The 20,678-nt window shown below is 37.6% G+C and overlaps 1 protein-coding gene across 2 annotated transcripts; it reads left to right on the top strand.

The window, feature by feature from the left end:
* Window positions 1–376: 376 nt before the first annotated feature.
* On the top strand, window positions 377–20,397 carry il23r (interleukin 23 receptor). 2 transcript variants are annotated; one of them, XM_042006662.1, is made up of 21 exons: window positions 377–494; window positions 4,057–4,192; window positions 6,501–6,615; window positions 7,158–7,822; window positions 7,952–8,163; window positions 8,248–8,346; window positions 8,644–8,773; window positions 8,932–9,113; window positions 10,291–10,414; window positions 10,535–10,701; window positions 11,099–11,235; window positions 11,320–11,527; window positions 11,630–11,712; window positions 11,957–12,152; window positions 12,240–12,422; window positions 13,131–13,229; window positions 13,348–13,503; window positions 16,923–17,063; window positions 17,191–17,278; window positions 17,685–17,775; window positions 19,490–20,397. In XM_042006662.1, exons 6-21 carry the CDS (start codon window positions 8,289–8,291, stop codon window positions 20,111–20,113), a joined length of 2,667 nt encoding a protein of 888 aa, XP_041862596.1. In that variant the 5' UTR covers window positions 377–494; window positions 4,057–4,192; window positions 6,501–6,615; window positions 7,158–7,822; window positions 7,952–8,163; window positions 8,248–8,288; the 3' UTR covers window positions 20,114–20,397. The 2 variants fall into 2 exon arrangements, with proteins under 2 accessions (XP_041862596.1, XP_041862594.1); XM_042006660.1 differs by having other exon boundaries at window positions 7,158–8,163.
* The last annotated feature ends 281 nt before the right edge of the window (window positions 20,398–20,678 follow it).

Here is a 20,678-nt window from a genome sequence, read left to right as displayed (position 1 = left end):
AGGCAAAAACACCATGGAACAATGTATCTGTGAGGAGATCAAATACCTGCAGGAGGAGATAGAAAAGGAGAAAGGTGTTTCACACTGAATATAACAAATAACCAGTTCATATTCCTGCACAAGCAACAGTCTCTTTTGAAGCAGTGCCTTCTTCTTCCTTAGCTGAAAAGTCTGAATGAGGGGATTTTACTGGAGGGGAGCATATGGGGTATCGTAAGTCAAAAAACAATTTTCCCTCACAGAAATGTCAGAAATTTATTTCAGATATAGAAAGAAGATGTTTGATGTTTTTTAATCACCTCTTTTCTTCTGAACAGCTCTATGAGTCATTTCCTGGGGTAATGCAACACTTGCCAGGTCTTCACAACAAAATCTTCAGCAACTACGGGAGCATACGAGACTTCCTCAGTCAGAAAGTAGATAAGCACAAGAAAGACCTGGACCACAACAATCCCCGGGACTACATTGATACTTTTCTAATAGAAATGGAGAAGGTATGTAGACAACTGCAATTGTAAATCTTGGACTCCACAAAAAGAGTAAATTTCTATCAAGCTACAAGGCTTTAATTGATGTGTTTTCTCTGCATTTTTGCCTCTGAAACAGCAGATCTTTGCTTTGCAATACCCGTTGGGCCATTTTAGACAGGTACATATTTCTGAGACTCCCTCAAGTGGCAGCAAAACATTATAACATGTAAAAAGTTGTGTGTTTTCACTAGTTTAACCAAAGAAGCAGTTCTAATTTAAAGCCTTGAGGGCTAAATGCACTTTTATTAAGCAGCACATGTTAATTAAAACAGTTGACTAGAATTAAAGTAGCTGTATATTAAATTAAATGTTTTGCAAAATGTAAAAAGGAAAGATACTTGAACTCAAAACAAGCTATCTCGATATAAACAATATTCCCTCATTCTATTTCACATGTGATAAAGCCTTAGTCCAAAACTTTAGCTGTCTCATGATTCTCCTCGTAGTAAATTCTACTAAGACTTCCTCAGTTTGCTATTCTCAGCTTTTGACCTTTGTGTTCATTTAAAGCTATACTCTTGTTTACATGTGCCACTTCCTTCTAAGTGAATGATCTAATTAGACTCTGAAGAATTGGCTGGCACTGCTTGTCTGTACCAGTCTATTCTTGAAACAGCCTGGGGAAGTGGATAGATGTGAAACTGAAACCGTGGTTTTAAAAACATCTGCTTCCAGTCATTGTCATCTGTGACCTGTTTGAATCTGCCTATGTAAACATGACTTGGTCACAGGATACAGGTAAAAGGGCGTACGGCGTGGCTCAGTAGATAGAGTGGCCATCTTGTAGCCTGAGGGTTGCCGGTTCGATCCTCTGCCTGTCGTGCTCATGTCGAGGTGTCCTTGAGCAAGACACCAAACCCCAAATTGCTCCTGATGGGTCGTAGTTGAGAGCCTTGCATGGCAGCTTCCGGCATCAGTGTGTGAATGTGAATGTGTATGTGAATGGGTGAATGTGATGTATAGTGTAAAGCGCTTTCGGTATCATCCCACATACAGTAAAGCGTTATATAAATTACAGACCATTTACCATAAACAACTCACAGTTCACAATGACTGAAATGAGTGTGAAAAGTTGTACGAGCCAAAACTCAACTAAAGTTGTGCTTCTTTACAGAATAACATGTTCATGTTCAAGTTAATATTATGATTTTGAGATTGTTCTCTATTGTGTTTGTAATAACAGTATGCTTATTATTGTTTTTAGTAATTTAGACTCTATAAACAACATTCATGGAGTCATTCTTTCCTTGGCTGTGTAACTCTGCTCACTGAAATGGGATGATTTTATCTCTGATCACACAGACTTTGACATTATGGCTGCATTGTCTTCTACCTCTACGTTTCTGTGCTGAAGTAAGGTAACAGTAAAAATATTTCTAAGGAATATTCAGTTTGTTAAAGGCTTTCCCTGCAGCTGCATTTCACAGAGAAAGCTTCTCTGCTGGAGATTTACTGTGAAAATGTGACAAGGGTGTTTGGATAGACTGTAAATGGTGGGTAGTAATTTTTGTGTTTTGTTTTCAGCATATCAGGCATTGGGAATGAGACATTTTTATGTATAATCTTTGTGCTGAAATCAATACCACATCTATCTGGCCATAACTGATCATACTATAAGTCAGAGAACTATTAATACTTTTTTATTCCAACTAAAGCCCTCAGGTCAAGACTGAAAACATTTGGAGGACTGTTAGATCCATCTAGTGTGCCACCTTTTATCTCTACTCTGAGCCCTAAGCTATATAGCAACCTTACACCAAACTGATGTGAATGGGCAAAATTGCCCTTGCACTTACCAAACATGTACAGTATGCACCTGTGCAAGATAGGATCGCTCTCTAGTGTAGAGAGGGTGGTAGGATTTGAGTAATTGTGGTAAAGAAAATGAAAAACCACAAAAAAAAGTAAACAGCTTTGTTGTTTGTTTGTTTGTTTGTTTTTGCTTTTTAACTATGCTGACTAAAAAAGTATTTGAACCCCATGTTATTGTCTATTCAGTTTGTAGAGAAATATGGAAACATTTTTAGCTTTTATCTCTTTGGTGGAAAAATTGTTATGCTTCATGGCTACAAGGCTGTGAAAGAAGCCCTGATCAGTCGAGGAGATGACTTCATATATTGTCCCACTTTTACGTTGTTTGCCGACTTTGTTGGTAATAAAGATAATTTTTTAAAATTCCCAGACACTGATAAACAACGCTGTGTCCAACATCGTCTGCTACTTGGTCTTTGGGAATCGATTAGAGTACGACGAGCAGTACCAGACTATTCTTCGGTACTTCGGTGATGTAATTTACTTGGAAGGAAGTGTGTGGGTACAGGTAAAGTTCCTTTGTAAACAGAAGAACATTCAAATATGTTCAAATCAAGAGTTATCCAGAGTACATGGGTCAAAAGTGTACTTTCATATTATTTTAAAGTAACTCCCATTTAAACATTTTTGTGTCTTTTTAATAGGCTGTCTTATGGCTAGGGAGGTTGTGATAGATCATTGTTTCAATATGTTGCTTCATCATGCCAAAAGTCACATGGTCACACCAACTGAGGCCCTGTGACATCATCTGTGCATATCAGGTTGAATGTTGAAGGGGCTTCTCAATCTCAATAATTTAAACGGGGTGTCGTCATGGAAATCCTTGGTTTTTGACAGGAGGAAATTAGCTAATGTTCATTTGACATTTCACATGGGAAACATATTAAGGAAAAGCATTACATTCGCATTAGCATTGAAATATACATAAATACACTTAGGGACAAGCACAGGCCTAATACACATACTGACTGACATACACAGCGCATACACTTGAAAATACCTGTGCTTCTGTCATTACAGATTAGTATCCTTTAAATTACATCATAATCTTATAGTATTATCTGAATCAAAAAACCTAATAGCTCTGTTTCATCATTTATATTAATTAAAATAATAATGCAAGGTTGAGAACATAACACAAAGATGATGACAGATGTGAAGTGATGAAGTGCCGTCAGGGCTTCCCCTTAAATGCATCAACACATGCACAGCAAGCAGATGGAGCTGTTTTGTATCAAATGTTCTGCTGCAGTGAGTTGGAACAGAATAATGAGTACAAAACTTCATTTACCATCCATACTTATGGCAGCTTTACAGCAGGTGAGGGGCAAAACAAAGAACATTTAATATCTGACTATGCAACAGCTTGACCATAATGAACCCCTCCTGAGCTCAGATGTGGGAATGAAGTTTGTGACCATCTGTGGTGAGTAATAGGTATTGTAGCACAAGTCTGTTTTTTCAGAGGCAAAAACAGGTGTAGGGGGGATTTTATTTATTTATTTATTTTGGTAGCACAGCCCAATATTTTTGGTTCTGGAAAAAAATCTGATATCTCTTGAATGACTGACAGGACTTGAACTGCACCTTACAGTCTTGCGAATTGTATTGGGGCAGTTGTTAAAAGGCATGGACATTTACGGCAGGCATATTAGAACAAATACTACAGATTAATCTATGTTGATAACCCTTTTAATCTGTAATATGTGTTCAGGGCACCATGGTCCTCCCTACACTGAACTTGGTCCTACACAATGAGTCCATGTGGGAAACTCCACACACCTTTAATCCTCAACACTTTCTGAGTGGTAAATTTACGAGGAGAGAGGCCTTCATTCATTTTTCTGCAGGTGAGTCATATTTAAAAATCCTAAACCTGAGTTACATGCTGTTTTATCCAACAGGCTTTCAAGAGACAACAAAAATAATTTCCATATGTTTACCTGCCATTAATTATTTAACCAAATATCGTCTACCACAAAAGTATTAACAGTGTTTGTTCTATAAATTTGCACAGAATAATCACCTGTATTCAGTTCTATTTTATCATGGTCCTGGGCTGAGGTTGGTTTTTCCCAGCAACCTCTGAAGGCATCTTTCCTCGGCACTGATTGCTGATGCTCCCCACCTTGGTTGCTCCTTCTTTAAGCAGCAGTCTTATTACTTCTCTTCTGTTTGTAACCAGCCCTACTCAATCTGTTTTGTGCATGACCTCCCTCTCACCTTCTCCCTCTCAGGATTTTTGTACCTACCTGCCCCAGCAGAGCTTGTTTTCCTTGGTTAGGTGGATAGAAAGGAACACTAGCCCTTTAGAAATTCCCTGTCTAAATCCGAGTATTTTGAGCCCTGTTAACCATCCAGTTTACATTGCAGATTATCATCTGCTTACCTGTCGCCTGCAGCTCTCTTGAGAAGATCTCATTATTTCTGCTGAAGAGCCAGATGCCAGAGCCAGACACTGCTTCTAGAAAAACCTGAGTTATAATAAAACCTTAATTTTCCAATCCTTAAATTTTTTATTGTTTGTGGGTTGATCTCCAGAGCTGTTATGGTAATGCCAGTTTAAAACAAAGACATTTCAAAGCACTTTACAGACATATCAGTTCAAGACAATTTATTGTGATCGAATGAAAACACATCTACTTTAATTCCATTTATAATCTGTTCATACAAGCCTATTCATTTAAAAGAAAGAAATTGCCTTGCATAAGAATGCTTAAGGATGGTATCTAATCTTCTTTTCTATTTAAACCACAGTGCCAACTTGCATGGTGCCATAGGTGCCATAGGCAGATTCTTAAAAACTCTTTTTAAGAAAAGAAAAACCTCTGTCAGAGTCCAGCTCAGGGAGGGCTTGTCTGGACCGGTTGGGGGTCAAGAGGAGAGGACAAAGGGATCTGCAAATGCTGCAACTTTTAGCCAGGGATACTTGCTGAGAGAGAAAAGAGAAACAAAAGTAAATTAAACCAAAACTGTCATATATTTTATTAATGGAAAGTAAAGAGCAAAGAGACTAAAATCGAATGAAGTGCTCAGTTAATCACGGGATGCCTTCCATTTGACTTTTAAAGACTCTAGGAACCACAAGTAAACCTGCAGCCTGACAGCAAAATGCTCTGTTGGAGAAAATATGGAAATACAAGATTTTAAAGGTACAATGGTCAGTAAAATTTTAAATTTTAAATTCTATTATTAATCAAACAGTGAGCCAATGAAGAGAAGTTAACGTAAGGTTCATTTATATAGCACAATTCAATGACAGGGTGATTCAAAGTGCTTTACAAAATACAAGAAGTAGGAGAAATATGATTTCTGCTGCTTTTTCTCATCAGAACCCTCACTGCTGCATTTTGGATCAACTGGAGACTTTTGAGAACATTTTTGGTCTCGTCCAATAATAAGGAATTGTAGTGGTCCAAACTGGAAGTTGTAAAACCATGGACTATCTTGAAGGGATGTATTCTAGTTTAGCATTATTACATGGGCAAAAGAAGGAGATCCAAGAAGTCTGTTTTAAATGTGAGCCAAAAGACACGTCCTGGTTAAATAGAGTAATTAATAGCTAGAAAGTTTTGTCCTGAGGTTCTCAGGTCCAATGACAACAACCTCTTGTCTAAATTTCAAATATAAAACAAACTGATTGGTTTCATCTGTGTAGACAAGTAATATCTGTGTAACAATGAAAATTTATGCCACAATAATATTTCCTAAAGGAGACATGTACATTATACCCATCCAAGACAACATTGCAGACATATCCTTGATAATGTAAAGTATTACTTGAGTTTCTCCCTTGCTCCAAAAGTAGATCAACTTTCATCATGTTTTGCATTGGCTCCTGCAGCAGTGTCAAAACATCCTGCAAAAACTCTAATGGAACAAAATATTATAAGGTGTATACATGTCAACATAATGTGACTAAGATGCATACAGTCAACATTAACTGGATTATTGTTTATGCAGGATATGACCTGCAGTGTCTTCCTGAATGTGAAGTCTTAATCAGGTTAATGTTGGAATATTTCTGTCTATGTAAACATGCCCTTTGTCTCTGTCACATCTTTAGGTTGTTCCATAGCTACAGTAACATTCTGTGGTTAAAGTGAATATTTGGTAAATGGGTTAATAAAAGACTTTGTTTATGTTGTGTGTTCTCAGGGAAGTGAGCGTGTCTTGGGGAACAGCTGGCCAGGATGGAGTTATTCTTCTTTTTCACCTCCCTCCTTCAGAGATTTTCATTCTCAGCACCAGTGGGAGAGCAGTCTAGTTTGTAGTAAGAGTTAGGAGGCACTCACTGTACTAAACCTTACCACCTCTGCACCTTACCAAGTTAATCTCCCAAACGTCCTAAACTGAGCACTATTAATCTCTGTCTTGCTATTTCTCTTAGAGTGCTCCACAACAAACTATGTATTCAATAAGTCTTTCACACTGCATTTGTCAAAAACTGTTGAATGTGTTTAGTCACATTTACTCAAGCTTTGTGAAGCATGAAAGTTTGTGTAATAAACTCAATTAACTCAAACTTTTTAATTCAACATGATGTGCAGTCTATAAATTTTGTCCATTTACACACATGTAGTAACATTTTGACTTAATTACCCCAATTTAACCTTTAGGTTTTTTATGAGGGTGGAGTAATTATGAAAATTAGCAGCCCTCATTCTTGAGGTCTATTTGATCTTGAAGCGTGCGTCCTGTCACATATCTGGGTTTTCCCTATGCAGCTTTTGGGGTTAGATATGGAAAATAACTAATGAAACTTTTTTTTTTCTTTTTTTTTTAACATTTAACTTGAGAAAGTCTCTCCTTTAGTTCAAACAACTTTTCCCCAAACTCTGTGAGGAGCCACAAGCATGAGCAGCCAGACGAGCTGTGGGTGAAATCTGCAATTCTGCCATCTTTCTTAGTTAAAAGGTAAGTTTGTTTTCCCTTCCTCCCTTTTAAACGGCATAAAGTTTAACAGTCAATTTAGGAAACAAGGTAAGCTACTGTGTATTTTAAAGCTTCTGATTAGAATAATGACTTTTCTACATCATGATAAACATTGACTGCATCAGTACATTTAAGATTTTTGGTTTAAATAAAAACCTCATAAAAGCTTGTAACAGTAGAAATAAAGGTAACCAGGTTGCGGTGAAGCAATGTTTTGCTCATTTTTCTATAAACTGACAGTCCATGCTGGGTTAATGGGTTAGTTATTTGCTAACAGCAGCACACTTTCTGAGAGCAAATGCTCTGTAATGTCATGCTTAAAGTCAACTGAAGCTTTGTAGTGACGAAAAACAGGAGGCTGAAGTGGGCCACAGATGTTCCCAAACTAAACTTCAAAGTTTCTGCTTTACCACCAAAGTAGGTCAATGGCCTCTTTAGAATAAGCAACTCACATTACAAAAATCACTTTAGTCAGATGCATCTCACGAAGCAGGTTCTCTGAAGGAGAAAGACGTTTGCTGAGACTTCTTTAGAAATCCATTCTGGTGAGTTTAATTTGTTCTGGGTTGTTGGTTCTGATAGAAAAAAAAGGAAAAAAGTAATTGCGTCATTTTTGTTTTCAGGATGTCATTTAGAATCAGATTTAACACCATTTGTGTTTATCAAAACATCAGTTTTGTGAGCAGATCAACACAGCGAGGAACATCTGTTCTCTTATCTGACACGGTGCTTTTGCCAAAGTTGATATGATGAGTGTAGCGTGCGTTTCTGGAAATGTCATCACCCACAACCTTGCTCTGAAAATGGTGAGAAGATAAAGTAAAAAGTGATCCTCCTCCTCATGTTGGCCAGAACACCGTCTTACTCCTGAGCTCTGATGGCTAAGGTACAGTTGATCTAAATATGTACATATATCAGTCTGAACAAAGAAAAAACTGTAATTTCTAAGAGATGTAACTTTTATTCACAGCTGCTGAGTTGGTTCTTCCAGTTGAAGAGACCAGAGCTGAGATGAATCTCCCCTTCACCGTTTGGATATGCATTATTCTTCTTGCTTCTTCCTTCAAACGTGGGTGGCACTTTCCAAAGCTCTCTGTTTCTCTCTAACACTTTCTACCATTCCTTTCACGTTCTAGTATCTAATGTGGTTTTTAGCTCGGAGCCCTGATGTTTTTTTTTTTACCACAACGTGAGGCAAAAATGTTAAATTCTCATTGTAAATACTTGTTTTTATCTTAAATTAATGTTGGCAAAAAAAGATGTTTTTCTGTACTGTGGGTTTTCATCATACTTTCAGACGTCCACATTTACATAACCTCTAATGCTTTAGCTGGGGAGAATTTAGGTGTTTTACCTTTCTTGACAGGCCTTCCTTTGCTCCCTGCTGACTGCCTGCACTTCATCCCACTTGGCAAGCTGGCAGTGGAACCAGGTCCGCTTTTCCTTCTGGGCTCAAACCTGACAGTGTACTGCCAGGTCAATGAAAATCAAAAAAGGTAGGGATGAAAGAAAATCAACATAATATACTTCCATATCCTGCTGTATTATAGGTTATATTATGACAAATATATGACAAATTAAACAAAAAAGTTGTGCTCTATCTTTTTTTTTTCTTTAAATTTGCCTAACAAACTATTGTATTACTGACCTTCAGGTCCAAATTGTCCCTGGAGCTGAATAAGGAGAATGTGAAACTATCAAAGAGAATCAACAGCACCACAACAGTATTCTTTCTACCCCATGTATGGATGCCACAGTCCTCAGTGGTCTGCAAGATGAAGCGTGAACAGCTGTCTGCTCTGAGTGTTGTCAATGGACTAAATCTACGGGGCGGGCGTATGTACATTTCACTGTTTTACAGAGTTTTACTGTAAACTAAAAACACTGGGTGTATTTCAAGTATTTTATAGTTGTAATTGTTTTTAACATCATATTACTGTATTTTATAAAACTACAAAACTAAACAGGACAGCATCAACTTTCATGTCATTAATATAAGAAATAATACAATCAAAATACAGCTTCTTTTTTATTTAAAAGAGCTTTTTGAATAAATTAAAAAAAAACTAAAAAGAAGAAACACAAAGACAAGTTTTGGAGCTGCAGATTACAAGATAGGAAGCTGCTGTAGTGTTGCATGATCCATCCATTTTCTATATCGCTTTGTCCAGTTCAGGGTTGCAGGGAAGCCAGAATCTCAGGAATTAGCAGGTGAGAGGTAGGGTACACCCTGGACAGGTCGCCAGTCCATCGCAGGGCCTACACAGATGGACAAACAACCCTTAATTCCTACGGAGAATTTAGAGTGACCAGTTAACCTAACATCATGTCTTTGGACAGTTTAAAATGTGACTTTCAATTATAATGTGATAGATGGAGAAACTGTTGAAATTCTGCTGTTAATTTACAGTAAAATGTAGAAATTGATCATTCCCATTTAGAAATACACAGATACATACCTGCAAATATATAACTATGTATAACTTAAAACTTTATTGTTAACAACTTGCCAGGTGCTACATGCAGCTTAGTGACTGATCAAATATATCTGGGCGGCAATCTCTCAGGTGGTCATAATAATGTTGTGATAAGTTAGATAAAATAAAGATAAATTTAGTTTTAAAAATCATGGGTCAGTGCAAGCTGAGCAGATGTACTGACGTCAGAAACCCGTCTCAAACTAGTCCAACCAAAGCCGGTTTATCACAACATAAACCAAACTTATGTAAGTGGATATGAATTAAATTGAATAGAAATACTAAGAATTTAAATTATAAAGCCAGACTGTAACCAACTAATACTGGTTACAGTCTGGTTTTCTAGGAGAAGAACTGGAAGCGTATACAGCATAAAAAACATATAAAACTTCATCAAAGAAAAACACGTTTATTCATCAGGATCTGAAGAAAATGAAGTTAAGAAGCTGAAAAATAAAACATACAAAATAAATAAAGATATTACAAATAAATATATTTTAATGTATTTTGTCTTCCTGTTTTTCTGCCTTTTGAAGTACCTCCAGATAAACCTAAAAATATCATCTGTGAAACAACACGGACCTCAAAGGGGATACGGTGCTCATGGCAGAGAGGAACGGAAACTCACCTGCCTAAATCCTACAGTGTTTCAGTGAGCAGGTATTGTTATATTGCTTTTTCTTTCTTTCTCTTTTAAACACTGATTAATGTGTGTTTTAACCTATTTTTTTATATGTTTGAAAAAAAAAAGAAATTTCTGATACATCTTTTCATTATTAGTAAAAATGGAACCCAAATACACTTCAATCAAACCCGGGAAGCTGAGGAAATCACCATACCACGAGCAGTCTTAGACGAGAACACTAAACACCTGTTGATGATCACTGCTTCCAACCACTTTGGGGCATCGCAGTCTGATCCATTTGTCCTCTGTGTGAAAGATATAGGTAAGTTTCTAATATTTCTAATTAATAATTGTATATGTACCAAATCCACTTTCTGCTTCATCATTTTTATCAGATTGATCTTTAGAAATGAGTCATCCTGCAAAGTATTATGCCAAGTCAGTTATTTTGTCTTCACAGTTTGACTAATCTGCCTATCAGCAAACTGTTTTGTCTGTTATTGCTATATCATTGCAAAATAAACATTTAACTCTCGGCTTTATGCCCACCTCTGTCACTGCTGGCACGGGCTCTTTAGGTTTTTTAATCCACTTCAGCAACCTTTGCTTCCCAGGGAAAATCATTTCACTTTATATTGATAGTTTGTGTAATACTGTGCATCATTCTGTTAAGTCACCATCGCTTATCCTCACCTCTTTTGTGTAATTTTGCATTTCAGTAATACCAGAGACCCCTCACATTATTAATGCAGAGTTTGAGACCAAATCCATCGCAGCCATGTTGCACTGGGAAACTGCTGAGTCTTCTGTGCGTCTTGTGCCCTGCATCAGAGTGCATGCAGATAATGTCTCCTGGGTAATATGATGTTAAGAAATCCATGATACTGATTATTCTAAGCATCAAGCTCTGTCAGGCAGTGACTTATTCTGATGTTTTTAGGAAGAACGAGAGGGCACAGAACTCAGTGAGGGTCTGATCCGAGTGGACAACCTGAGGCCTCTGACTGAATATGAGTTCCAGATGAGGACATGTAACTCAACATCAGCACTGGCATGTACCAACGCACCCAGCTTTATAACTAACGACAGCCAAAGATCGCTCTGCAGCAAATGGAGCCCATCTGTGAAGACGACCAGCCCCGGAAAAAGCAAGTTCACAGTTCTTACTTATTGAGTAACAAAGACAAGCTTAATGTGAGTTTGTTGGCACTCGGTGAAAACCCACAACTTGTGGTTTGTCTTATTATCAGGTCCATCACAGCAGCTGCAGGTGTGGAGAATCCTATCAGACCCGGACCAAAATGGGATGAGGATTATTACTGTTTTGTGGAAGGTAGTGTATCTCTTTGATGAATTGTAGATGATAGCTACAAGTTTCGTGTTTGTGGAGTAAAGGAATAGCTTTGCACAGATATGGATTGAACTTCAAGTATCAAACTTTTCTGGCATCAAGCCCTTCATAAGTCTTCTAGTCTAGTCCATGAGCAAATATTCCAAACTGCAAATCTATTCTTTAACTCATTTGCTGGATCATATCAAAGAGTAAATAATAAGTGATGAATTGGCCTCTCTCTCAGTCTCTACCTCCAGAGGATTACAGTGGTGATGTTCAGCATTACAAGATCTTTCTGTCTAATAGCCATGAGGAGACCTGTGGTGCTGCTTCCCCCAAGTGTTCAGTTAAGGTACCAGCAGGGGTTCAGGCTCTGAATGTCTGTGCAGTAACTTTATATGGGATGTCTCCACCAGCTAATGTGGAACTAAGACACTCAGGTATAGTAACAATACACACATAAGCCTAAATTAATTCATGCTAAAGGTGTGAGAAGAAAGACTAAATAACTTGTCTTCACTGTTTAGATGTTTTGGGACCTCATCTGTATAAGTTGGTTCCTGCACCTAATGGTGATGCTGTGCTAGTCTCCTGGTTGTCGACATTTGGAGCAGAAATGTTGTACTATGTGATCGAATGTGCAAGTGTACCTGCAACAACGCTGCAGTGGAAGAAGCTGGCGAAGGATGCTAGAAGCACATCGTTCACAGGTACTTTTAGCCTTTAAGCACAACTCAAACACACAGAGGTATACATACACAGCAGACCTGGGTGTTTCTTGACAAGATAAATACAAAAACACAAATGGAGAAAACAGATTTTACTTCATGAAATGTCACAAGACATCGTGGAGTTTGTAAAAAGTTGTTGGAAAAATGTATAAAATCTTAAAAATCCTTTCCCAGTTGCTCTTGTAGTGAAGCATTTTACAGGTTTCTGCTTTGAACTGAGGTGCCTTCATGTTTCACTCAACTGGATTGAAATTTGTACCAAAGATCAGAACCAAAGATCAGATTTAGATTTCTAAAAAAAAAGAAAAAAAAGAAAAAAAAAACTGGGAAAAATAATCTAAAGTAAAAGGAACATGTAACATTAATGATGCAGTTATAATCCTTTTTTTTGTCATAGAGTTATGTTAACACCACATCGAGCCAATCCTGAGAAACATTCGCAATTGATTATGCTAAAATAAAGAAAAGAAATATAAGGTTTGGGATTTTAAAAGCTCTCATGAAATGAATAGGTGTTTTCACTTGAAGTTTCTTTTGTATATCCATTCATTTAATTTAAATAATGACATGAGCGAGAGTTAGCTAAACCATTTATATGTCACAAGATTACAGTAATGATCAAACACTGTTGTTTACTAAATAAACATGTTTCTTTTTAATGAGATGAAGATTATTTTATTGTTTCAGGTTTGACAGCAGGTGTGAGGTATAATGTCTCTTTGTATGCTGTAACCACCGGAGGTGTCAGTGTTCCAAACTCCAGTCTTATCTACTCCAGAGAACAGAGTAAGATTAACAGATTCCACCTGTCCCACAAACCAAAATCTCAGCTTTGTTTTTGATATGATATGAACAAACTGAGCCTGCACCCATTATTCTCTCTGTGTCTTTGTGTGTGTTTCAGAGCCAGTTTCAGGGCCCAATGTGTATGTCCTTTTCCATGAGGCTAGACGGATCCAGATCCAGTGGGACGAGCTGCCTGTAGACCAGCAAAGGGGATTCATCACAAAGTACACCATCTATATGCAGACACTAGACTCCAGCAAAACAGAACTTAATGGTAAGCACCTAAATATCAGTTTGAAATATAAATGAGAATTTTATGCAGCTTATAATTTATTAAGTAAGGGTTTGAGGCAGCTCACGTAAGTAACTAAAAATTAAACCTGCTCTTTGAATCAATTTAGGCCCATCATATAAAGCTGCCTTTTTGGATCTGTTAAGCTTCTTTTTTAGTGTAAAATTTTACGTTGATTTGATGAGGAGGTTTCGGAGAGAAGCACCACAACTTTGCAGGGTTTCCTGTTCTTGCTCATCACCAGTTCTGCCCTTTCTGGTCCTCCTTTTAGCTCCGTGCATTGTGACTGTACTTTACCTTGGTCAGGCAAAGGTTTCCTATACCTGCATGTGCACATATGTGGTAAATTATACATGCAGCAGTATGCAAAAATTGCTTCTCAACACAAGCCACAGTTACATAATGAAAAATGTGCAACCAGCATTCCATTTACACTCCACGCCCTCAAGTTTTCAGTGCATCAGCAGGGTTTTTCAGCTCTGACTTCCCGTAATGTGGTGAGAGTCATATGTTAAACTGTCAGGTGATTATTGATTTATTTGATCATTTTTTAATGATTATTAATCACTGAAGCAGTTTTTAAAAAAAGATTAAATATAAAAAAGGGTTTAAAACCCAACATGACTAGAGCTGATTTTTAAATTTTTTTTTATTTTTCCATTTTTTTGCTAATAAAACTTTTTATATGTCCAACTGCAAGACTGTTTGTCTTATGTGTCTTTAGAGAAATTTTTTAAATATGTCTGAGAAGATGTTCACTTGAGAACAAACTTAAATGTCAAGCATGGGTTGTCATCGTTTTAGTCTTTGGGTTTTCTAGAACCGGCTCTGGCCACAAACAGGAAGCTATGTGGCTACATGCTCACATGCATTGGTAAAAGCTGTTACTAGCTTGCCTGCCTTATATGCTATTTGTGGAACATCAGCATGAGAGCACCTGAAAGTAAACCTTCCTCTTTTTTTAAGTCTCGTGTGTATACTGAATGTTGGATTTTCTTTAACATGCTACACTGTGAGTTCTTTGCAAAGGAACAATCTCAGTAAAACTTTCAAATGTTCATTATTGGTTTGAAAAAGGTCTATAAGGCATACAAGCACATTAGGCCGTTATTCCATATGAAATGTCATGCTGCTCTCAGTATTTCATTATTTTAAGTGTCAACCTGTAATTTAAAACTTGTGAATAATATTTTTAATTTTCTTGTTCACTTGTCCAGTTAGTTTTTTTTTTCCTTTACTTGTTGTGCTAAACAGTAACCTGCTTTGTTTGTATCTATTACTGTGTGCATCCTCTTTTTCCTGTAGAGAATAATAAGTTCTCCTGTCTTTTTTTCTGTCTGAATTTCGAGCAGTTCTCTTTCTTTTTATCACCCAAGGTGTGACTTAACTTTTACAAATCCAGTTAGTAACACCTCTGGGGTCAGAGTTGTTTATAATGTTCGTTTCCAGACAGTGCAGCAGCCTGGAGATTTGAAATTATTTTAGCATGCAGGCACCTGACAAACAGGGAGCATAAATAGGCCTCAAGACTGGGATCTATACACTGATTACAAATTAGACGTTCCTTGTTCTCTTTAGCCTGGATGATGCTGCATCTAGGATTTTGATTGACAATTAAAATCATAGATGCATAGATGTTTTTCTATTTTTCATCCCAAATGGGTGTTGTGCAATATATTTGTGATTTCTGCTGGTTATATGTTTGGTTTCTTGTGTTGTGTGGTGCATTGATGTTGTCAAGGCATTTGAGTCCAAGACAAATTTCCCTATCATATCATATCATATCATATCATATCATATCATATTGTAATTTCCCATTTATTTATTTATTTTTTCTCAGATTACTTTATAGTTTTCTATGCCACTCTCCACACTTTCACTCTTTCTAATATTAATTTGGGAGCAAAGATGCTGGAAAGCGTTGAGTTTTACTTTCCTTTAGAAATCCAATTATCAATTTGTTTTTCGCACAATATTGAGTATACCCTCTGGTGTGTATCACATTCTGCAGAAAGTTGCAGATATAAAAATAATTCCTAGATGATACTGACTTTGTTTGGCAGACTAGAGCTATTTTCCCTCATTGGATGGATTGTTTAAGTGAGCCATCATGAGTGAATGAATAATTTAATGTCATTGGATGGCATGCCCCAATGATGTGCTGAGCAGTTTTCACCACCCTCTGTAGAGACTTGCGGTGGAGAGCGGTGCAGCTGCTGTACCACGTGGTGATGCAGCTTGTCGGGATACTCTCTATGGTGCACCTAAAAAAGTTGCAGAGCATCCTTGAGTCCATGTTGAGCCTCTGTAGCCTGCTGAGGAAGAAGAGCCTCTGTCTGGCTGACTTTGTAATAATAATAGTCAGTGTGAAGAATCCAGGTGAGGTCCTCACTGATGTGAACCCCAAGGAACCTGAAGTCTTTGACTCTTTCCACCGTAGCCCCATTGATGGAAAGTGGGGCGTGTTCCTCCCTCTGCCTCCTCCTGAAGTCCACAATCAGTTCCACAGTTTTGCTGACGCTAAGATGGAGGTTGTTGTTCTGGCACCAGATGTCAGGTCTCTGACCTCCTCTCTGTAGGCTGTCTCGTCATTACCGGTGATCAGGCCAATGATGGTTGTATCGTCAGCAAATTTAACAATGGTATTGGAGCTGTGGGTGGCTACGCAATCATGCGTGAACAAGGAGTTTAGCCGAGGACTGAGCACACAACCCTGGGGGGCGCCGGTGTTCAGAATCAGGGTGGAGGATGTGGTGCCGCCCATCCACACAGCCTGAGGTCTCTGAGCTTGGTAACAAGTTTGGAGGGCACAATAGTATTAAATGCTGAGCTGTAGTCAAGATGATCCTGGGTGATGATCGGTTAGCGTTTGGATAAACTAATCACAGGCAGTGTAGAGTAGATCATGCCTGACTCAAGTCAGGTGCAGCTTATCTGCCACACTCGCGTTTTTTCAGTTTTCCAGTTTTCATGTTTGGAAGGACAAAGGCAGAAAGACTAGTTTTTATTTGGTATGCTGAATTATTATCCTTCAGTTTGTGGGTCCATATTGACAGTAAATTCTGTGCTTTATCTGTGGCTAATATCAGTTTCATAATTAAATTCCTCCACGGAATAATGTGCAAATACTGCTCGCATCATTCACATCTTATACCCTACATACCAATAGAAGTTTACCATTTGATGAACAGATTATTAAAACATGACATGCAGAAATCTATATTATAGTCACAGCCCACAGAATATATATCTTTAGATCATGCGGTGCACAGGTTAGCTCACTGGCTGACAGTGGGGCAGTTTTTCTTCCTATGCATTTTTTAAAGATTTACATCTAAAAATAAATTATCCTTTTTTTTTTAGGCAAAGAGAGACCTTATTGTCATTATTTTTGTCTACAGTGACAGTTTCTGCATCTAGCCTAAGACAGATGTGGCTGGACTGCCCTGAAGGAGCTCTGGCTCTGCAGCTGACCATGTCCAACTCAGCAGGAGAAGGACCTCGAGGAAGACTGATCTCCTCTCAGGGTGCAGCTCCTGCAGGTCAGTCTTCACCTGTCCTATTCTCCGCATTAAATTCCAAAGTTTAAATGCTAAATGTTCTTTCCTTTACTTTTCCTTTTATCAAGAAGTCTGTGAATATGGTGTGTTAACTTTTTATATCCTTTAGTTGACCAGGTGATTGTGATTGTGTTCCTCCTTACGGTCTTCATAATGATTGTTGTGAACCTGATGTGCTGGAGCTGTGTGCGGGAAAGGTAATAATTAATATTAGTCATGCTCAAAATCTCATTGTTCCATGGAAAGCAACAGTCATCCTAACAGACCAACATACAATCTAATAGTGAAAGTCATTGGTGAAGTTGAGCAGAGCTTGGTTGTTTTCTTTTTTTCTCCTTTAAACGATAAGTTTTGTTTTACTAGGTAGAATCATTAATGCCATTGCGGGTGATTGTTTTTAAATGCCACACCACAGCATGAGGAAATGAGCAAAAATAATACCTCTTAATTAACATGAACAGAAACCCAAACCTCAATGTGGATTTGGTGGTGTTATGTGCTGGGACACTAATTTTACATCAACAGTTTTTGTTTCAATTTCGTCCAAGTTGAACAATAAAATCCTGATTATCTTTCTTTTCTTTTCTTTTTTTTTTTTTTTAGGATTAAACAGAAATGTATTTCATGGGGCCCGGCATGGCTTGTCGAAAACTTACCAAAACCAGGACACAGTAATGCCATCAGACTACTGGAGGTAAATAAAGCAAGCAGAGGAGGTTGGGTTGTTTTCGTGTTCCTCTCTTTTTCTATGAAGTTATTAGAGTCACCAAAATAACAACAGTTCGCAGCTGCAGCAGCTACATCAAAACCAGCAACACAGAGAATTATCCTAAAAAATATTACACAAATAATTTATACCAGTTAAATCTCTAGAAACTGTGAAGGGGGAAGTGATGTGATTGTTTTGTCCTTTCACTTTGACACATCCAGCTGCTTCGTTTTGTTGACAACAGAGCATAAGTGTCTAATTCGTGTGACTGGATTGAAATTAGTTGAATAATGATAATGATCAGGGCATATTTTGGACAGCCCAATAATAAGGAATTGTACTAGTCCAATTTTGAAGTAACAAAAGCATGTGCTAGTTTTTCTGCATCACTCTGTGACAAAATCTCCCTAATTTTGCAATATTATTTAGGTGAAATAAGGCGGTTCTAGAAATTTGTTTTAAATGGGAGCCAATGGACAAATCTTGGTTTCTCAATGTAGTACTGGAAGCCATATTAATGCCGCCCAGATCAGATTACATAGCTATACAACTTTTTCCTGAGTCCAAACCAACAATCTCAGTCTTGTCTGAATTTAGAAGGAGAGAACTCAGTCATCTGGTCTTCATGTCTTCAAGACATCTTTGTAATCTAACAAATTGATTGGTTTCATCAGGCTTCATGGAAAAGCATATCTGAGTATCATCTGCATAGCAATAAAAGTTCATACTATCCTGTCTGACGATATTACCTAAGGAAGGCACATAGAACATGAAAAGTATTCGTCCAAGTACAGAACCCAGAGGAACTCCATGACTTACTCTGGTGTGTGAGGAAGAGTCAGTTTTTTGAGTGAGGGTTATCAAAAGAGATATGTTGATCAAATCCAGTAGTTGTATTAATTAAGAGAAAAAAACTTCCTTAAACAGTTTGGTTGGGATGGGCTCTAAAAGTACAAGTTGAATGTTTAGAAGAAGCTGTTATTCTGGTTACCTCAGAGAGCTGTACAGAGCAGAAACGGTCCAAAAATAAATCAGGTTCTACAGACAACTAAAGCTGTTGTACATAAGACACCATCAATAATAGGAAGGATGTCATGAATTTTCACTCTAATAGAAAGTCATCACAGCTGATAGATAGATAGATAGATAGATAGATAGATAGATAGATAGATAGATAGATAGATAGATAGATAGATAGATAGATAGATAGATAGATAGATAGATAGATAGATAGATAGATAGATGGATGGATGGATGGATGGATGGATGGATGGATGGATGGATGGATGGATGGATGGATAGATGTGATTGTCAAAAGTCCACCTGCACACTCCATGAGCATCAGGAAGTGCATGCACATGCTTTTAGATTCAAAGAAACCTTTTTGAAGATTAAACTGATCATACTGGGGGGTTGAAAGTAAAAATCTGCGTGAAATATTAATGTTTCTGCAGCTTGTCATGTGTAATTGTGTAATTATTGAATGCATTTGCAGATTGCTTGATATTTGTGTGTAGATGCAAACACATTTGCAAGTACCAAAAGTTACGTAGAAAAATTGCTTGCACATTTGTAAATCATGTATTACACAATTGTAAACATTATAAAATGAATTAAATATGTGCAATATTTTGATTACTACAGATGTACTTGTAGCTTTTATTGTTTTAATTAATTTATCAATTTTTTTTGTCCCCAGGATGACAGAACTGAGCCAGTATTCTCATCCACTGACAGTGATCCTCCATTGTCCCCCATCAGTGTGATCTCCCAGGAGGAGAGGGATGAAGTGTATCCCATCATTCACGTCGAAATGTCTCAGATTGGATCAGAACAAACCAGAGCAGAAACACATACATCAGTGACAGATACTGGGACAATCATTGTTGAACATTACAACTACAAACCCCACATTACTGCCTTGATTCCCCCAGTGGAGGAGGTAAAGGACACAGAGGAGATGCACAGGGATGTTCCAGCAGAGGAAGATAGTGTATTCAAAGGATTACTGAAACTGTTAAGTGTGGATGTGGATTTTTCTGATTCATCTCGGGGTCTGACTCTCGGCTCTGTCACCGGTTTTTTGTGGCCTAAAACTGCTGAAACAAGTCTCTTGCATAAAGTCCTCTTACAAGAGAGGAGAGGGAGTAAGGAACACGAAGAGGCAGATTCTCTCTCTCTGGAATTACAGCAGGATAATATCCTGACTCCTCACACAACTGAAAGTTGCTTTTCTCAATATGCAGGTGAGGCAACACTGAATGGAGGTTATTTTCCTCAGGTAGCAGCTGTCAGCACGACTGTACTCGAAACACAAAAGTAGCAGGGACAAAAAGAGCAATGCAAACTGCACTACTAAACCAAGTCTCAAAAAGCATTACATAAGCACCACTGTCACACTCGCAGTGACTTTTAGTTATCAGATGAAAAAACGTGCATCATATTAGCTCTAATTCTAATCAACACTGTCAACGATGAATTTATTAAACAAATAAAAGTGTATATATTGTTTGTCTGGGTTTGGTTTATATGTATTTGCAACAGGGTAATACAATTAAAATGTATGTAATCACTGTCAATGTACTTGTGTGAATAAATGGAAACATAGCTATATCTCTTCATCTGTAGTGTTAAAAAAATTATTTAGGCTTAAAAATATTCAAACACTGATCAATCCTACATACTTGAAGGACTGGCAAGTTTAAAAACTTACTCTGAAATACACTCAAAACATGTATTTACCATGTGAATTTAACACAGAATCGTCTAGGGTTGCATCAGCTGATTAGGTGTAAGTTCAGTAACTAATGTGGCTAAAAAACAGGGGTTTTCTGGCTACCTGAATACACAGAATGACTAGGTTTTTCTGCAAACACATTCTTCTAGTA

Source organism: Melanotaenia boesemani, chromosome 14 (genome assembly GCF_017639745.1).
Source record: "Melanotaenia boesemani isolate fMelBoe1 chromosome 14, fMelBoe1.pri, whole genome shotgun sequence".
In the NCBI taxonomy this organism is placed as follows: domain Eukaryota; kingdom Metazoa; phylum Chordata; class Actinopteri; order Atheriniformes; family Melanotaeniidae; genus Melanotaenia; species Melanotaenia boesemani.
Note: the sequence above shows the minus strand (reverse complement) of the source record. Positions and strands in the feature narration are given on the sequence as shown.

Excerpts from the sequence above, each read along its gene's own strand:
- il23r (XM_042006662.1), top strand. The coding sequence starts at position 8,289 with ATGAATCTCCCCTTCACCGTTTGGATATGCATTATTCTTCTTGCTTCT. Across the intron at positions 11,528-11,629 it reads GACGACCAGCCCCGGAAAAA|GTCCATCACAGCAGCTGCAG; the intron begins GCAAGTTCACAG and ends TCTTATTATCAG. Across the intron at positions 17,064-17,190 it reads TCAGGGTGCAGCTCCTGCAG|TTGACCAGGTGATTGTGATT; the intron begins GTCAGTCTTCAC and ends TATATCCTTTAG.